Source organism: Leucoraja erinacea, chromosome 14 (assembly GCF_028641065.1).
Source record: "Leucoraja erinacea ecotype New England chromosome 14, Leri_hhj_1, whole genome shotgun sequence".
In the NCBI taxonomy this organism is placed as follows: domain Eukaryota; kingdom Metazoa; phylum Chordata; class Chondrichthyes; order Rajiformes; family Rajidae; genus Leucoraja; species Leucoraja erinaceus.
The window spans coordinates 25,876,871-25,896,391 of NC_073390.1; the positions used below are offsets into that span (position 1 = coordinate 25,876,871).

At 43.1% G+C, this 19,521-nt stretch overlaps 1 protein-coding gene across 8 annotated transcripts in view; it reads left to right on the forward strand.

Moving 5' to 3' along the window:
* cep63 (centrosomal protein 63) overlaps positions 1-19,521 on the forward strand; it is a 45,242-nt gene that overhangs the window by 20,446 nt on the left and 5,275 nt on the right. For 5 of the 8 annotated variants that reach the window (XM_055645902.1, XM_055645904.1, XM_055645906.1 and 2 more), the window contains 5 exons: positions 4,868-5,013; positions 8,635-8,772; positions 11,709-11,802; positions 14,613-14,810; positions 17,941-18,143. In XM_055645902.1, coding sequence (XP_055501877.1) covers positions 4,868-5,013; positions 8,635-8,772; positions 11,709-11,802; positions 14,613-14,810; positions 17,941-18,143 — 779 coding nt within the window. The remainder of the gene's footprint in view (positions 1-4,867; positions 5,014-8,634; positions 8,773-11,708; positions 11,803-14,612; positions 14,811-17,940; positions 18,144-19,521) is intronic. The other 3 variants (XM_055645908.1, XM_055645909.1, XM_055645907.1) reach the window with 3 other exon arrangements.

Below are 19,521 nucleotides of genomic sequence, written 5' to 3' on the forward strand. Positions count from 1 at the left end.
TGGCACCCGGGCAACCGTTAATTTAGAGCCCTGCTTCAGTTCACCTTGTCCACGCCTAGCAAATGCCCGTATATGCTAATCCCATTTGCCCGTGTTTGACCTACATTTGAGCCTATCCAGCCTTGTGTTACAACTCAAGCCCTCCACTCTCAGTAACATTCTTGTGAATCTTTTCCAATTTAATCACATTCTTCCTATAGCTGGGTGAAGAGAGTTGCAATCAATACTCTGTGTGATCTCGCCAACCTCTTGTCCAGTTAAACATGACTTTGCAACTCTTATGCTCAGTACCCCGACCGATGAAGGCAAGCATGCCAAATACCACTGTGTCTATCTGTGTCGCCCTTTTCTGGGAACTATATACTTGTGCCCTTGGGCCTTCCACTTACCAGACATCCTTTAGAATTTTGAGTTGGGAGATGCAATTCGTAAACAAGTCCTACGGCTCACCGAGTCCATGCCGTCAACGATCACTCCATACACTAGCACTATTCTACGTACTAGGGACAATTTATAATTTTTTTAAACCAAAGATAATTAATAGTAAGATTAAACGAGAACTTACCAGTTTGAAGTTTGATCGTGAAGCCAACTCCAGTCCGAATTCCAAGTCTGCTTGGAACCTATGTATGTTGTGCAGTAAAAATAATCACATGTTACTATCTGTTTTTTAAAACCAGATCTGAAACTCATGTTATTGTTATTTTGAACAAAAACACAAGAGTAAAAATTACCAACATGTAACTGGTCCACAATCCCTTGGAGAAAACATGTGGCATACAGTGGCAAAAGATACATTATCGCCACTTGGTGGAGGAATTATTGCATGTGTGTTTCTCCATTCTACCTCATCAGTAGGGTTTTGCAATTTATCCAGCAAGACACCGCTTCAGGCCTCAATCTGCCTGACTGACATATGCAGCCATGGTTCCCGCCAATATAAGGAATTATATAGAACCTATATGCGAATTCAAAGCATAAAACTTGCTGGTACGGTCTGTGACTCGGGAGACCAGCGTCTGCATGAATCATCAAGTCATTGACTTGAAGACGCCGAGACGATTTCCTGCGCCGCGGGTTGTCAGACAAATTTGTGGAGTGCTCACTGCAGAATGCAGGATAGCACCAAAAAGAGGCAGGACATCTCCACTTCAGCAGATGGGAAACGGTTCTAGCTGAATACACATGTCACATGCAATACAGCACGAATAACTGATGTCCTAGAGTTCATTTCTTATGAGTCTTTGACAATACTCAGTTTACAGTGCCATTAAACGGTGCAAACGTGCATCTCATCATATTTGCTGCAGCAAGTGGAACCCACTCTGTCAGGCCTCACCCTCTGATATCCAGAATTATATAGGATATCTTAACACAAATTCTCCCAGGCCCAGTAACATGGGAGTATGGGACATGACGTAATGTTAACATTACTTCAGCATGGGGCTACAAGTGCTGGCAAGGGAACTGCGCTATCAGGGTGACTTTGGAGAAACCAGCCGCCGCATCCTCTCTTCAGGTATGACCAGAAGAAGGAAGCAAAAGCTGTCGGACCAACCAAGGTATCAACGACAAGCAAAACTTCATCAGTAGGCGACAACACACCCCACACCTCCATAGGGGGTAAGCGGTTCACTGAAGCCGGTGGTAGCTTGAAAGTTGGGCACGGAAATATGATCAGAGTCGTCTTTCAATGCAGACTCAGAATTATGGCCAGAATTGTCTTACAAGGCATGCTCAGTATGATGAGGTTTTCAGACCAAGACCCAAGCAGGGGTCGGGAGAAACATGGAATTCACACTCCCTACCAGTCCTACTCCCAATCAAGGAGAGAAAAGGAACCCGCATCAGGGGCCTTTGGGCTTACCACAAGACCACCAGTAGCCATGGAGTAGAGTAATTGGCATGATCGTGTATGATTGTACAACTGGAAAATGGTTGATACTTTCAAACGGTTATGTGGCACTTCATTAAATTTTCATGCATTATTGTTAATTCTGGTCAAATTGGAGATGCCAGGACACTAAAATTGAGCAAAGGCTTCTGGGCTGCTAGGCCATTTGGTCAATTTAAATGTGGCTTCTGCAGAAATGGGACAAGCTGCAGAATTGTTCCAGCTTGTCTAGAACCTAGATAAGAGTTGCAGGGAAAGAATGGGACAGCTGCAGATTCTTACAATTAGGTGTAAATTGCATGAAACGGATTAGGCTGTGAACCGAGCATCAAAAATGTGTCTAGAAATCAGTTTTCGTGTCCCAAGTCAAAGAACTACATGAAATTTTCCACAGATTTAGATGAAATATAGATGAGAAGGATAACTCGTCATTGCCGAAAGTTGCTAATTAGGAAATAAAATCCGGAAAGTAAGCGCCCTCTAGTGGCCAATGATCATATTACATGATGGGCAGCCTATTTTCGTGTTGCAGTCCATTTAAACTATATATCATTATATCTATATATATTCCAGATAGTAATATAGGTATAATAATATAATATATATATAATAATATAATATTATTATACCTATATATATTCCAGATAGTAATATTCCTCCGCTCTTCTGGAAACGGCCGCTACGGACGGCACTATGTACACACACCCCTCCCCCCCCCCCGTCCCGAAACGCTGGAGAAGATCCGCGGCTCCGCGTTCACGAATCGGCCGCTTTTTAATTGAGACCACTATGTTAAATACATAGGCCCCGCGATCAGAGCACTTTTTCCCGGTAAGTTATCGCATGCAGCTCCGAGATTAGATGATTAAGACTTATTACTCTACAACAAGCTGGCATTAGTGAAAATGTTTAATTTACCTTGTTATTGATACATATAGTTTAGGCCCTCAACTTCACGAGTGAGTGAATGAGTGAATGAATGAATGGATGAGTGAGTGAGTGAATGAATGAATGAATCAGTGAGTGAATGAGTGAATGTACAGCCTCCAAATCTCATTTTTTCACATTATAAAGGGTGCAATTAAATTAATTAAAGTCCATACAGATTAATTTTCATAAATTCAGACTTTAGATCTTACCTTTCAGTTTGAGTTGATTCATAAAGTTTCACAACTTTGTGTTGCAGCATCTCAGCAGGGACTTTGCTTTCAAGACTTTCTTCCACTTCTATCCACATAGCTGACCATTTTTCAGACTTCTTAATGCTTTTCTCACTAAATTCAATTACCCTGCTGCAAGTTTCCACGACATGTATTCCACAGAACAACAAAGAACCTTCATTGGAATCTCCAGTAAAACGGGCATCAGTAGAGGCACTCTCAGCCATGTTGTGTGCTAGCCTGAAACAAAGCGCCTGATTGGCCAACTGGCAGACAACTCAATGTTAAACGTGCTTTGATTGGACTAAAAATACCCCAAATTTTTCAGTTTTTCTCTAATTTAATAAAAATGTGCAAGTCTTATTCATGACAAGTTTCAGGGGTGATTTATATAATTTTTTTACGCAATATGTGAAAATTTCATGTAGTTCTGTGACTTGGGTCACGAAACACTGGAATAAAGCGCCTCAGCCCACAGCCTAGATTGGGTGAATGCAAACCAGACATAGATATTGTAAATATTGTTGCAAAGCTTTACTTTGATTTTGTTTGGGTTAAATGTTCAGCCTTGTCTGGGCTTCTTGAATATCCAGGCACATGTTGCATAATTCATCTCTGTTAACTTGCATCTAGAAACTTTGTCAGATACATTGTATTGGTCACTATTATTGGGTTTGGGAAATGTCTATCATATACTGTGTTAATCGATATCTGCTATTGGACTGTAAAGAGACCACCCCCATATGGTTCGGCCCCTCAAGGTTCAGGGACCTATAAAAGGTAGCTCCGATTCAGAAAAGAAAAAGTACAATTTGATTTAATAGATATTTTACAAAATAGATACAAAAGAATTCAGATAAGTGCTATCAAATCCTATTGCTTTTTCTCAGGGTAACCAATTTGTTCGGAAAGATATAGGTTATTAGTATATAAGTTATAATGTTATTTGATCCACACTCCATACCAGTTGGTGGTGGTAATGCACTAAAAAGTTGTTTGCCAACCGCCAAAAAAAACTACATGGAAGAAGAAGAAGTAGAAGAAGAATCTTTTGGGAGAACGCTTAGGACTGCGTGACCTTTTGGAGTGTCTCTGCTTGCACGAGGATAGGAGGGCTTGGCAAGGCAGATACAAGGATTGAATCCGCGGTGGTTAGGTATAGTAGTGGGGAACTGTTATTGTGTTTTTCCAAAATAGAGTTTTGATGTGCAAGTGCTTGACTCAGTATCTTATTGACTGAAACTAGACTGGGGGAAGCTGAGAACGAGCTATTTACATTATCTTTGATCTCTTACTTTAAAAGCTCATTGTATGTTTTATTAACTAGACTGATTACAGAGATGACAGGTTTGCTGTACATAAGAAGAGATTGAGTTGACTGGGGCTCTATTCTCTAGAGTTTAGAGAATGAGAGAGGGTCCAATCAAATTTTTGAAAATTGTTCACCTTAGTAGGTGAGGTGCAAGAACAATGTTATCCTGGCTGAGGAGTCTAGGAGAAGATGGCACAGTCTCTGAACAAGCGCAGGCTATTGAAGACGGAAATGAAAATAAATATCGTCATTAAGGGCAGTGAACTTCCAGAAGTATCTCCATCCTCTGGAGGCTCAATTGCATTAATTCTTCTTGATAATTTATGGGTATTAATGGAATCAAGCAATATGATGATGCAATCAAATTAGTGCTGAGGTGGAAGATCAGCCATGGTCTTAATGAATGGTGGAACATGATTGAAGACCAGGTGGCCTACTCCAGCTCCTGTTTCTTATGATCTCATGATCTTGTATAGATTTTGCATTCTCATTGCTTTTTAGAAATCAATCAAGGAAAATGAGGAACTGAACAAAAGACTGCAAGATCAAGCATATATCATTCAGAGTAAAGATCTCCAACAGAAGCGGCTGTGTAAGGAACTGGCCAGATGCAATGAAATGCTGCAGGCCCAAGAGAACATTAACAGGTAATCAAGTGTTGTTAGACTCTAATATTTGTATTCAGAAAGTTACTAGAGAGTATTCTGAGGTATAAGATAGACATGTATTTAGATGGGAAAGGGGCTAATTAGGGATAGTAAGCATTGTCTTGTACTTGGGAGATTGTGTTTCATGAGTCTGATTGAGCTTTTTGAAGATGTGACCAGAAAAGGTTGATGAGGGCTGAGTTGTATTGATATATATGGATTTTAGCATTTAACAAAGTTCCGCATGGTAGGCTGCTCTAGAAGGTTAGATTGCATGAACTCCAAAGAGACCTAGCAGACTAGATTTAAAATTGGCTTTATGGAAGGAAGCAGCGGTTAATGACGGAAGATTGTTGGAGGTCTATGACTGGTGATGTGCTTCAGTGTTCGGTGCTCATTGCTGTTTGTCATCTAAAATGATTAGTGTTTGCTGATGACACTAAAATTGGTGGTATTGTAGATAGTGAAGATGGTTGACAAAAATTGCAGCAGGATCTTGATTGGTTGAACAGGTGGGCTGAGGAATGGTTGATGGAGTTTAATACAGAGAAGTGGAAGGTGTTGCATTTTTGGAAGTAACCAGGGCAGCAAATACACTGTGAATGGCAGAGTTTGGGGAGTGTTGTAGAGGAGAGGGATCTAGGAGTGCAGGTACATAGTTCCTTGAAAGAAGCATCACAGGCAGATTGGGTGATCAAGAATGCTTTCGGCACATTAGTCTTCATCGGTCAGAGTATTGAGTTTACAAATAGTGAGGTCATGTTACATTGGTGGGGCCACATTTAGAATATAATCAGTTTCGGCCTAACTTGCTCATACTGGCCGACATGTCCCATCTACACTAGTCCGACCTGCCTGCGGTTGGCCCATACCCCTCTAAATCTGTCCTATCCATGTACCTGTCTAAATGTTTCTTAATCGTGGCATTGTACCTGCCTCAACTACCTCCTGCGGCAGCTCGTTCCATGTACCCTCCACCATTTGTGTGAAAAAGTTACCCCTCGGGTTCCAATTAAATCTTTCTGCCCTCATCTTAAACCTATGTCCTCTGGTTCTTAATTTTCCTACTCTGGACAAGAGACTATGCGTCAACCTGATCTATTCTCATAATTCTGTAAACCTCCATGAGGTCACATCCTCATGCTCTCCAAGGAATTGCCTGCTCAACCTCCCTATTGCTCAGGCTCTCGAGTTCTGGCAACATCCTCATAAATCAGCACCTTTCAACCTTGCCAACTTTCTTCCTATAAGATGATGCCCAAAACTGAACACAATACTCGAAATGTGGCCTCACCAATGTCTTATACAACTAACATGTCCTCCCAACTTCTATAATGAATGCTTTGACTGTTGAAGGCCAATGATCCAATAGCCTTTTTGACCATCCTTTGTGATGTTCAACAAACTATGCACCTGTACTCCTAGATCCCTCTGCTGTACAACACTCCCCAGAGCCCATGTTAGTGCTCTCAAAATACAACTACTCACATTTCTCTGTATTACATTCCATCAATCATTCCTCGGCCCACCTGTCCTTCCGATCAAGATCATGTTGCAAATTTTGACAACCATCTGCATATCCGTAATACCATCCACATCCAAATTGTTGGTATAGTTAACAGCAATGGGCCCAGCACTGAATCCTGAGGCACTCCACTGGTCACAGGTCTGCAGTACGAAAAGCAACTTTCCACTATCACCCTGTGCTTACCATGAAGGTGATTTTCATCAGTTATCTCTCCTTGGATCCTATGGGGGTCTAACCTTCCCGAGCAGCCAACCATGCAGACCTTTGTCAAATGTCTTGTTGAAATTCACAACATCTACAGCTCTGCCTTCATCAAATTTTTCAGTCACATTTTCAAAACACTTGACCAGATTCCTGCGACACAATCTCCCACATGCAAAACTCGGCTGACAATCCCTAATCAGCCCCTGTCCACCTAAATGCATGTATGAACTTGTGGGAGAGTGTAGTGCCTAAATGGTATGCCTATCTGTGATAAAGGTTCAACAGTTCAAATAAAATAGAGGTTGGAGATTCATATCCACTTTTTGATATTGTGGCCAACTTATTCTGAAATTGTGGCCAACTTTTATCAATCAACCAGTGACGATGAAGCTCATTGCCTGGCCATTCATTCCTGCTGCTTTTCCCAACACTATTTTTTGAAAATTGCATCCATTTTATGCAGAAGTTTACGAAATGTGATTACACGCTGGTAATTTAATGTTTCACCAATATAATCTCTGATATAAATAGTGTCCAGTAAAAATACAGCAAGGAAAGCCAACAGGCATGCATAGAAATGGTACATAGGAAGTAAAATAATTTGTAAGTGGCCATGTATGTCCTGGAGAATTTATGCTCTTATTTCCAGTCGCAGCTGTGTTACTTCCTGCTGATTGTTGCACGAACAAGGTTTTGCATCGTAAGTATATTGATGTAAGAAGGTATTTTTAGAAAGTGTCAACACTGTTTAATTCTAGATAATTTGACCATAATATTGCAAATTGAAGTATGGAAGCAACCTATACATAGTCCATAATACTTCATTGCTGAGATAAGGTTGTGCAGTGTGACTCAAACGTCTGATGGAAACTATTCTTGAATTTGGAGCTAATAGTTCTTGGACTACTGTGCCACATTACTGAAGGTAGCACGAAGATGAGTATGGCCCAGTTGTTGTGGGTCTTTGCAGATCAAAGGTGCGCTGCTTATGCTAATCGAGGGGGAAGTGATGCCAATTGGATAGTATGCAAACAAATGTTTTTCACTATGTCTCGATACACGTTAAGGGCCTGTCCCACCAGCATGCGATTGCATGCGTCTAGTGCGACACAACTTGGTCGCTTGTGGCGTACGGCCTCGCGGGGCTGGTCCCACTTCGATCGGCGGAGGCGTATGGAGTTGTGCGGGGCTGGTCCCGACATCGCGCGGGGCTTCAAAAATCTTGCACTGTCCGAAAATCCCACGCGACAACGGCCTGTACCGGTCCGCAGCCGCATTGAGGCCGTATGCAGCGCCTCGAAGGGCGTGCGCAGCGTCTTGACGTTGTACGCGTCTATGTTGTACGCCTAGCGCGTGGCGTTGCGTGATGACGGCACCGCCCAGCGTGCCGTTGCGTGATGATGTCATCACCCGACGCCGTACGACGTCCAAATTCAGTCGGCCCGCCTCCTGCCCAGCTGATTGGCGAGTATGATGTCGGAACCAGCCCCGCACAACTCCATACGCCTCCGCGGTTCGAATTGGGACCGCCCCCGCGAGGCCGTACACCTCAAGCGACCACGTTTGGTCGCGCTAGACGCCAGCAATCGCATGCTGGTGGGACAGGCCCTTTACAGTATTATAAACAAACAAGCAAAAAAAGTGTTGCCAATACATGCTGATTGAAGTTTGCCGATGCGGAAGTCGAGGATCCAATTGCTCAGTTTCTATACTAGATTCTTACTAAAGCAGTTCATATGTGTATTTCATTATGAAAAATGTAAAAGGGCATTGCTACTTTCCTCATACACTTGATCAAATCAGTTAATTTACTAGTTGCAGAAGTGCATTAAATACATTTTTGAACAGACTCCCTTTTACAAACAATTCTGTTGTACTCTGATTTCCAGCAGGTCATCAGAAAGCTTGAAGCAACAGTATAGCAATATTTCCTACAGGCAATCTGAGCTCCAGGAAGCAGTTCCACTCTATGGAAGCCCACAAGGTGAGAGGAATCACATAGTCGAAGTTACAGTCCTTCAGCAGAGGTAAGCACCAAGCGGTTTTGAGGCTGTCATGGCAACAAAACAAAGCTGACAGTAAAAGCTATTACTCATTTTCCAATCTAGAGTGGAAATATTTTATATGTGCTTGAATCATAATATCTGTAGCACAGAACGGTGCCATTTGGCTCATCTTATGTGTTAGCTCTCATAAATATAAAAATGAGCTTCCTTTCTTCCCTGCAGCCTGTAGGTATTGAATTGTATTATTATTTCTATGCAAAACTTTTGCTCAATCATTTGGGATACCTAAAGGGGCTGTCCCACTTAGGCAATTTTCCAGCGGAGTGACAGCGACTGTCAAGTTCCCGGCAGTCACCTGAAAAACCACCACACACACACACACACACACACACACACACACACACACACACACACACACACACACACACACACACACACACACACACACACACACACACACACACACACACACACACACACACACAAAGCAGGGGAATGCTGTCTGAAATTCACACGGTGCCATGTCAAAGTAATTCAGACATACACCACGATGGACAGGAAGGTTAAAACAGCAAGCACAGTGTACGTTTGATGGGCATTTAACCGGTCTGTTATCCTTGGTTCTGAAAACTCGTGCTTATGTTTTTTTTCCCCAATGAGCCAATGAAAATGCCCGGTCAGCAAAGGCGATTAACTAAAACTACCTACGACTACCTCAACTACCTATAACTACATGGCGACCCCACTACAACTGCACCTATGACTACAGGATTAGCGATTTTCTCCATGGCCACCAATTTTAGGTTGTTGAAAAATTTGCGGCGACCATACTGAGGCCGCGACTAGTTCCCAGAATTCAGGAACTCCTCGCGACCATGAAGGAGACTCACCAGAGATCACCAACGAACATGTGGTGTCCATATGGCGATCATGTGGCTAGCGCAGAGTCCTTCACTCTCCTAAAAAGTCGCCTAAGTGGGACAGGCCCTTAACTGTTCTACTGCGATGTTTTCCAGTATCTGGAGCAGAGTGGGATTAGCTTCCCAGAGCATCAAATCTTCATCACAATTGGTTTGTCTCTATTCAACTCTCGTCTTCCTTTTACTTATTCCTGCTACCTTTCATTTCAACAATTACTGCCCACATCCCCAACTGCCCCACTGCTTTCAACACTGTTACATTGCTTGTTAGACTGCAACAGGTTAAGGTAGTGGCTCACCACCACCTTTTCAAAGGTTTTGGGGGCTGGGCAATGCTGGCGAAACCCAGATTGTGAAAAGAACTATAAAACCAAACTTCAACGTTCTTTGATCTCATCCCGCCTATGTTGCCTCACTAATTCAGGCAACAGACTGAACCAGCTCTCCACAGGCCTACCGGGAGGAGGTGGCTGATCTAGCACTCTGGTGCCAGGAGAACAGCCTCCTCTTGAACATCAAAAAAACGAAGGAGCTGATCATGGACTTTAGGAGGGCACATCATCCGAGGACGTACAACCCATTGAGTATAAATGGGGATCCTGTGGATAGGGTGAACTGTTTTAAATATCTGGGAGTCCACATCTCTGAGGATATGACATGGTCATCACACGCCTCAGCACTGGTGAGTAAGGCAAGGCAGCGCCTTTACCACCTCAGGCAATTGAGGAAATTCAGAGTGTCTCCGAGGATCCTCCAGTGCTTCTACGCAGCGGCAGTGGAAAGCATCTTGTCCGGGAACATTACCATCTGGTTCGGGAATTGCTCTGCCAAGGACAAGAAGGCTCTGCAGAGAGTAGTGCGCTCGGCCGAACGCACTATGGGAACTTCACTCACCCCCCTGCAGGAACTATACAACAGGAGGTGCAACTCCAGAGCAAACAAAATCATGAGAGACCTCTTCCACCCCTGCAACAGACTGTTCCAGCCGCTACGGTCAGGCAAACGCCTCCGTTGCCATGCAGTGAGAACGGAGAGGTTGAGAAGGAGTTTCTTCCCAGAGGCAATTCGGACTGTAAACGCCTTTCTCACCAGGGACTAACTGTACAGAACGTTTTTCCTTCTATTATTTATTATGTAAAATAATATGTGTGTTATGATTGTGTTTATAATTTGTTTGGTTGTTTTGTTGTTCCGCGAGCATTGCCACTTTCATTTCACTGCGCATCTCGTATGTGTATGTGACAAATAAACTTGACTTGACTTGACTTGACATTTCTTTCCAGAAACAATGTTCACAAATGAAGGTCTCGCCAAACTGAATATGATTTTTGTACCATGGCTATGACTGGCATACATTTTCCAGATGTAGCAAAGGTTTGATCATCAAATCACCTATTCAATATTTCCTTATGATGTAAGAGGCCATTCGGCTCAGCATTCCCTGTTTACTTTTCATTACATTCTCCCCACATTCCCAACAACTTCTCACAGATTCTACCTTGCCAACTGCACGGACCAATTTACAGTGGCCAATTAATTAATATACCAACTGGTATGGCTTTGGGATGTGGGAGGAAACTGAAGTACCCAGGGAAACCCCCTGTGGTCATGGAGAATGTGCAATTCTGCACAAATAGCTTCAGCTCTACTAAATGCATCCTACACCACCCGCTTGTCCTTCCCCCTTGTCCTTCTTTATGTATATCTCCATGTTGAATTCCTTATAACACTCTAAAAACTTTTCAATTGATTAATATGGTCTCATGATTCTCCATCAAAGGTGACCTACTCCTTTGTTCTCATACCACATCTTTAGATGTGGGATTTATGACTTTCCATTGGAGTCGGGGAGGTCAGATCACTGAACGTGAACGTACATCTAAAGCAGGCATCAACTTGTAACCATAGCCTTTGAAATAATTACATTGGTAGTTTGTGGTGTAAGATGCTGCAGCTTTGATGAAATATTAATATGGTTACTTTTCTCAAAGTAGATGTTTTCTCAAAACCATCTTGCAATAAAAACCCTTTCAATAGTTTAGATTCTGCAAAAGAGGAAGTTCTCAAAAAACGTGAGGAGCTGAAACGGATGGAAGCCGAGCACAGTAAATGCAAATCAGAAGTTAAGAAGGTACAAAGTGTATACTGTGCATATCTTCATTCACCTATTAGTGAGTTAATTGATTTATTTGTTAAAAATATGCTTTTGTTTTAAATTCACCATATCGTTTCTTTAGTCCTGTTTCTTACTTTGTTCAAATATATTGCATAACCTGCTCCAAATAGGTTAATCTTGTTCTTGGAGTCAATTCACAATTGAGCCTCTGGTAATATTATCGCAGTGCTGCTTTGAAAGTGCTGAATGGGTTGTAGGGACGTGATTTTCTATTTGCTTCAATCCAAATTTAATTTCTCTGATAACTTGATTTCCCATCCCTCCCATGACAAGTTCACATGACAATCAACAAGGTCTCCAAGTGATCCTGCACACAGTAAAAATGGTTTTACTCTGGCGAGTATCATAAGATGTCCACTCATATACCAGCTCCAGTAGGGATCCATGAAATTTCGCCTAAGGTGGTGAATCTTTTTTTCACGCTACTTTTGGCCCTAACTCTGGAAATTGCTAACCCCACTGCTTCCTCTATAGAACAGTTAACAGTAGAATGGAGACTAATGGCGGTAGCCCTTGTGGAAAGTCGGCTCAGCTCACAATTCATTGGCCACTGGCAGGCAGTGCAAAAAATACACGTGAAATTGAAAGTGTAAAAAAGAAATTATGGCCTTTAGGAATTTGTCAAAAAAAAAAGCAAAACTATTGTAGGAGCATAGTCAAGAGTGTTTAATTGTCATATTCACCATATTGAGGGAGTCAAGAGAGGAGATTGCAGTGACCTTGATGAGGAACTTTGTTTTTTTCTGTAGCCACACACAAGGTCACGGAGGACTGGAGAGTGGCCAATGTTGTTCCTTTGTTGGGAAATAGAAAGAATCCATTGAACTATAAGTGGTAGGCCTCACGTCAGTGGTAGGAAAACTTAGAAATAATTTTTTGAGATAGAATTCTATTGCCTTTTGGAAGAGAATGGGCTAATTCGGGGTAGCCGGTATGGCTTTGTACGAGGCAGGCCATGTCTCACTAACTTGATTGAGTTTATTGAGGAGGTTGATGAAGGTAAAGCGGTGGATGCTGTATACATGGATTTTTGTAAAGCTTTTGATAATGTCACTCATAGTTGACTAATCCAATAAAATACAACACAATACGGATTTATCCGTCACATTGCACATAAAGTGCAAGTGAAATGAATATGTCAGCAGCGATACAATGAGAAAGAACACATAATACACAATAAAAATTGAACCCAAACATTGACAGAAGGCACAAAAATTGGCCAGTCCTCCTCCATTCCCCCCGTGGTCGGGACCAGAGTCCAGAGCCAGACCATAGGCGGCACTTCCCCACCGGAGACCACGGCTTCAGGCTGGTGTAGGCCGGCGGTCGAAGATTTAAAGTCCCCGCCGCAGCCAGAAGCACCGCAGCCTGCAGGGTCGGCGGTCGAAGCTCCCCCTCCAGGGGTGATGGTAAATCCATGCCGGGCCCGCGGTAGAAGTTGGCCGCGGGCCGGCATTCAGAGCTTCTTCTTCCCCCGGGTCCCCAACGTGAGCTCCCGGGCTGCAGACGCTGCGCCAGCTGGAGCCGTGCAGACCGCAGCTTCAGGCTGCCGGTTGCCACGGGCCAGCGAAACGGAGCGCTACCCTCCAGCGAGCCCCAGTGAGGGCTCACCCGCTCCACGCCGAGAGTCCACGCTGCGCCCGCCGCTGAAGCCCCGGGCGCGTCTCCGGGAAAGGCCGCGCCGATCCTCGCTGTTAGGCCACGGGGGAGGCAACCTGGAAAAAGTCACCTCTCCGTGGAGGAGGCGACCAAAGTGGTTTCCCCCTCACCCCCCCCATACCACCCTCCACACAAGACACACAGAGAAACATTAAAAACATACTTTAAAACATAATCCAGAAGATTAAGATGTACAGGATTCACAATGATTTGGTCGTATGGATTCGGAACTGGCTTATTCATGGAAGACAGTGGATGGTGGTGGGAGGTAGACATATTGTCTGACCAGTGGAATTCCACAAGGATCTGTGCTAGGACCTTGCTGTTTGTGATGTATATAAATGACCTGGATGTAAATATAGATGGGTTTAGCAAATCAGTAGATGCAACTAACATTGTTGCAGCAATGTGGACAAAAGGAATTGCAGACAAGGAGGAATGCTGGCAGAAGATGCAGCAGGGTATAGCTCAGCTGTAGAAATGGGCTGAGAAATGGCAGATAGAGTTCAATCCTAGCAAGTGCAAGGTATTTCACTTTGGGTGGTTGAATGCAAGGAAAGAGTACACAGTTCATGGCAAGACCCTTAACTACATGAAGGATGTTGGAGTCCAAGTTCATAGCTCACTAAAGCTGGCAGCATAAGTAGATACGGTGGTAAAGTAGGCATATGCTATGCTTGCCTTCATTGCTAGGGGCATTAAATATAAGAGCCAGGAAGTCATGATGCAGCTCTATAGGACTTTGTTAGGCCACATTTGATTTACAGTTTTTACAGAAGCCGATTAACCAGTTGAGGCAGAAACTATAACAACATTTAAAATACATTTGGACAGGTACATGGATAGGAAAGGATTAAGGATGTGTGCCAAGCACGAACTGGTGGGACTAGTGTACATGGGGCACCATGGTCGTCATGGGCAAACTGGGCCAAAGTGCCAGTGGTTGTGCTGTACGACTCCATGACTAGCAAACCTGCCTGCTGGGATATTGGTTCCTCTCCAGTGGTTCCATCTTGGAAATGGTTTTGTATTACAAAGGAAATTAACCTTCAATGCAGCAGTCGAAGTTGGTATTCTCTTGACACGGTGGTTTATTCCTGCCACAGCTGAGAGACCAAATGAACCTGGTTGAGCAGCAACATCACTCTGAGTTGAAGGGAATGAAACTGGAGATTTCGCAGCTGACTACCGAGCTGCACCAACGTGATGTAGCCATTGCAGTAATGAGTGCAGCCACCACCGACATGGAGCATCAGCTTCGAAGAGAAATGGAGAAAACTGACAGGAAGGCAAAAGAAATTAAGGTTTTTTAAATTAACTTCAATTATTTGTTCAAAAAATTACACATGCAGAAAATGCTGGGAACATTTAACGAGTCGGGAAACATTTGTGGATGGAGCTCAGAGATGATGGTTCTTGCTGAAGACTCCAGGGAGGTGGATAGGATAGATAATTTATATCCCAGACTAGGGGGCCTCTAACATTTGACGACACATGATTAAGGTGTGAAGGAACAGATTTCAAGGAGATCTGAGAGGCATTGTTTCCACACATAGGATGGTGGGTATATGAAATAAGCTGCTAGAGGAAGTGTGGAGGCTGGTACAATTATGACATTTAAAAGACATTTGGACAAGAACAAGTATAGAAAAGGTTTGGAAGGAAGTGGGCCAAACACCAGCAAATTAAAATAGTTTAGATGGGCAAAGTGTGGTTGGATTAGACTAGTTGGGCAAAAGGGCCAGCTTCTATACTGCATAATTCTACAAACCTATGACTTGCAAAATGTTTTCAGTATTTTCTGTTTTTTCATTTATTTCTATGTACGAGTTGTATGATGTTGGTAAATTTCATGTATAGGTCCCCATTGATTTTCATGCACCTTTGGTTCCAGAACCTTGCCATGTTATCCGTTTTGCCGGACCAACAGAGGTCACGGCCTTGTGCCGTTGGGGAGCTGAAATACTGGCCAAGAAAGTTAGCTGTGGGTCGGTTATGATAACGAATCTGAAAGAGTTCCAGAGCCCTGGCCGCAGCCGGCAAATTTGACCTGTTGATCTGTTGCTGTTATAATTGTAAACATAGTTATTCTGGGTGTGTTAACTAAAATAGTCAGCCGAATCTGTGATTTTGGCAAACAAGCATTTAGTCCTTTCCCTCAATAATAATCTGGAAAGATGCAATAAGGCAATCGGGATTGGAGAAAAATGAGTTGCGTTTAACCTTTACATAAGCTTTTGTGTCATCCTTGGGGCAGCTTCAACCCTTCGATCGGCGTGGAAATCCCGATGAGTTGGAGATTGGCTGCCTCACCCAACCTAGGCGCCACATATTCATAGGGACTTCTGGTGGGGATTTCTTGTATTTTTGTCCGGTTTAAAGGAGGTGCTGGACCACCACTTGACGGAAAATCGGTGGTGGACCTGTATAAAGACAATCTGCTTACAGAACATACAAATTAAGAGCAGAAGTGAACATATTGGCCTTCAAAACAGCTTTTGAGAGGTTTGACAGGGAGGTGGGGATTAGTGCCAAGCTGAACATGTTTAGTATCTGAAGTTTCCATTTAAAATTGCTAGAATTTGAGCAGAATGCTTTCAGCTATTAATGCCCTCGAGTTCCTTCCCTGTAACCCTTTAAAGCACGGTTTAAAACTTTAACCAAGTTGTTGAGTTAATGGGGAACTGGCACAGAGGAGGATTTGAAGTGGTGTTGATCAGCTGTGATTATATTGTGAGGCAGGCGTGAGGGACCTGGTGGCCGCTCCTGTTCCAACATTCTTGTGTTTTCATCATCTCTCCCCGATCATCTTTTTGCATGTCTTGAGATGTTATAATTGTAGACACAGTTATTCTAGGTGTGTTAACTAAAATAGTCAGCCAGATCTGTGAGTTTGGTAAACAGGCATTTAGTCCTTTCCCTCAATAATCTGGACAAAAAGATTTGATCTCTTGCGGAATAGATTATGAGGCAAGAGTGTTTTATTGTCAGATGTCCCATTGTGCTTAGTTGCTGTAGCACAACAGAATATGTACACTGTATGCACAGAACATAGCACACTGTAAACAATATAAACAATATGATAAACGAGAGAGAAAAAAACAGGTTCAGAGTGTATATACGCATACTCATAAACACACACACACACACACACACACACACACACACATACACGCTCACACACACACATACACATTCACACACACACACACCCCACCCACACACCACACACACACACACACCCCACACACACACACCCACACACACACACACACACACAATAGAAACCACAAAGTTTGGGATAAAGACCCATCATTTATTTATTTGCCTCTGTACTCCACAATTTGAGATTTGTAATAGAAAAAAATCGCATGTAGTTAAAGTGCACATTGTCAGATTTTATTAAAGGGTATTTTTATACAATTTGGTCTAACCATGTAGAAATTCCAGCAGTGACATGTAATCTTGTATTTCAAAAATGCGAGATGTGAGCATGGCCAGGGGTGGCTAGCGTATTTGATGATATTAAATGCCTTTTTGAGGCAGTGCCCCCAAGAGATGCTTTGAGGGTAGAAAGATCAGTACCCGTGATGGAATGTGCAATGTCTATCACATTGTGCAGCCTCCTTCATTCCTGGGCATGTGAGTTACCTATGCAACCAGTCAGTATCCCTTGTCCCCTGTGGTAATTTACTATTCAGACAAAATATTTGGTGATATGCCAAATCTCCTCAATCTTCTACGAAAGTAGAGGTGTTGATGAGCATTCCTTGTGATTCCATCATTGTGCTGGCCCCAGGACAGGCGTTCAGAGATATATATGCATGCCCAGGAAAACATGAAACGGTTGAAACTTTCCAATGCTGTTCTGTTGATGAAAACAAGTTTATGGATTCCTGCTTTTCCCTTCCTGAAGATATAGAACGGTATAGGACAATGTTTCACCCACAATGTTTGTGCTGAATATGATGCCAAGTTAAACTGATATCATCTGCCTGTACCTGATCCATATCCCTCTATTCCCTGCACTTCCATGTGCCTATCTAAAAGCAACAGCAAGTCTCAGCAACACCAAATCTAAAAGATTTTTGGACCATTGGGATCTCTTCTAGGGCAGAGGTGACTTGTACAAGAGGAACATGTTGCACCTAAACAGGATATCAATATCGATGTAGGTTGGTTTGCTAGTACTACTCAGGAGGGTTTAAACAAGGTTCCCGGTCTCCTGCGCCAGCTCCTCAGCTACAAATTAATCTGCCCTTTGGACCTCTTTTTACTTTGGAATGTGTAAGTGTTGGATGAGGATAGGATTGAGCGGAGCAAAGTTGTAGCTAAAAGGGTCCAGACCACGACGTTAACACTTGAACTGAATGGAAAAGTATATTCTCTTCCCTCCCGACTTCTGGAGGCACTGACTAACATCACTTTTTTCAGCAGAATTGTTCGGAATTGGACCTTCAGGATGGCTACTTTTCATCTTTGACGCAATTGGAGCAGGAAAACCAACGGCTCCAGCAAGAACTTGCTGACGTGAGAAACAAACTGGAGATGTCAGTGAAAGTGGCGCAGGATAGATACGAGCTGCTTCTGCTTCAGATACATAACAAGCTGACAGATATCGGAGATATGGAGGACAGGTACGGAATTGCTGGTGAAACTACCGCCTACTGAACTAGAGAGCCAGCAGCTGGGGGAATCTCTTTGATAGCATCATTGCCTGTCACAGATGCTCCTGTACAGATAATGTATAGGCAGTTTTACACATTCACTGTGAGGGTATTCTGCGTTATGTTGTGTGGCATTGTCACTACAAAGAGGGATTCAAGACTAGGCAATTATAAGGCAATGCATATGAGCAGCAACATTTTGTTTCACCGCAGCCCCGATTCCCAGCATATCCTCAGACTTTTGTCCTTTCTGCCAAGCCAGGGAACTATGTGAGGAGTATAACAGAGCATGCCAGAAATGTTATCAGGCACACCAAGGAAAGTAATGCCAACCCAGTTCGAGTTGCGGCACAGAACTGCATGTGCACTCAATAATTGTCTGATAACAGGAGCATAGGGCAGCATGTTCTTGTTGCAGTGAAGGACCAGGCAGGCAAGTTTAAGAGCCCTGGTTCATGAGAGATGTTGAGGCTCTGCTAAGGAGAAAGGAGGCATACATCAGATTTAGGTCATGATCAAGCAAATCTTTGCGATTATAAGAAGTGTAGGAGTACACTGACAAAGTCAATCAGGTGGGCAAAATAGATCAAAGGGAATGTGAAATAATATACTTAGAGATTCTAGGCGTATACCAAGAGCAAAAGGGTGGCTAGGGGAAGAAGAGATCTCCTTAAATATCAGCATGGCTGTGTTTCTGTGGAGCCACACGAGGTGGGGAGATATTGAATGAATATTTCTCATCGTTTTTTACTGGGGAAAGGATCATGGAAGCTAAGCAATTGCGGCAGATGAGTTATGATTGGCAGTTTTAAAGGTAGATAAATCCCCAGGACCAAGTGCCCCTTAAACCTTGTGGGAAGCTAGGGAGGAAGAATCTCTTGCAGCGTTATTTGCATCATCTTTATGCAATACCTTGCTTTTAATTAAACATTCTGCCATTTTCGGCCCGTTGGCCTAGTTGATCAGTATCCCATTGTAAGCATAGATAACCTTCTTTGCTGTTCACTATACCACCAATGCCAGTGTCATTTGCAAACTTACTAACTATGCCACCTATATTCACGTTCAAATTGTTAGTAAAAATACAAAAAGCAGTGGAGCCAGCACCAATCCCTGTGATACATCACTAAGGACAGTCCTCCAGTATGAAAGACGCTGTTCTACCATCCTGCACAAAGCCATGTTGACTATCTAATCGGGTCCTTGCCTTTCCAAGTGCAGGTAGATCCTGTCACCTAGAATTACCTCCAATAACTTACTACTGATATAAGACTCATGATTTTCCTTGCATTCTTTTTTAAATGGAAGCAGCTCTTTTTGAAAGCTGCAGCCAGGATGTGGTCTGGTC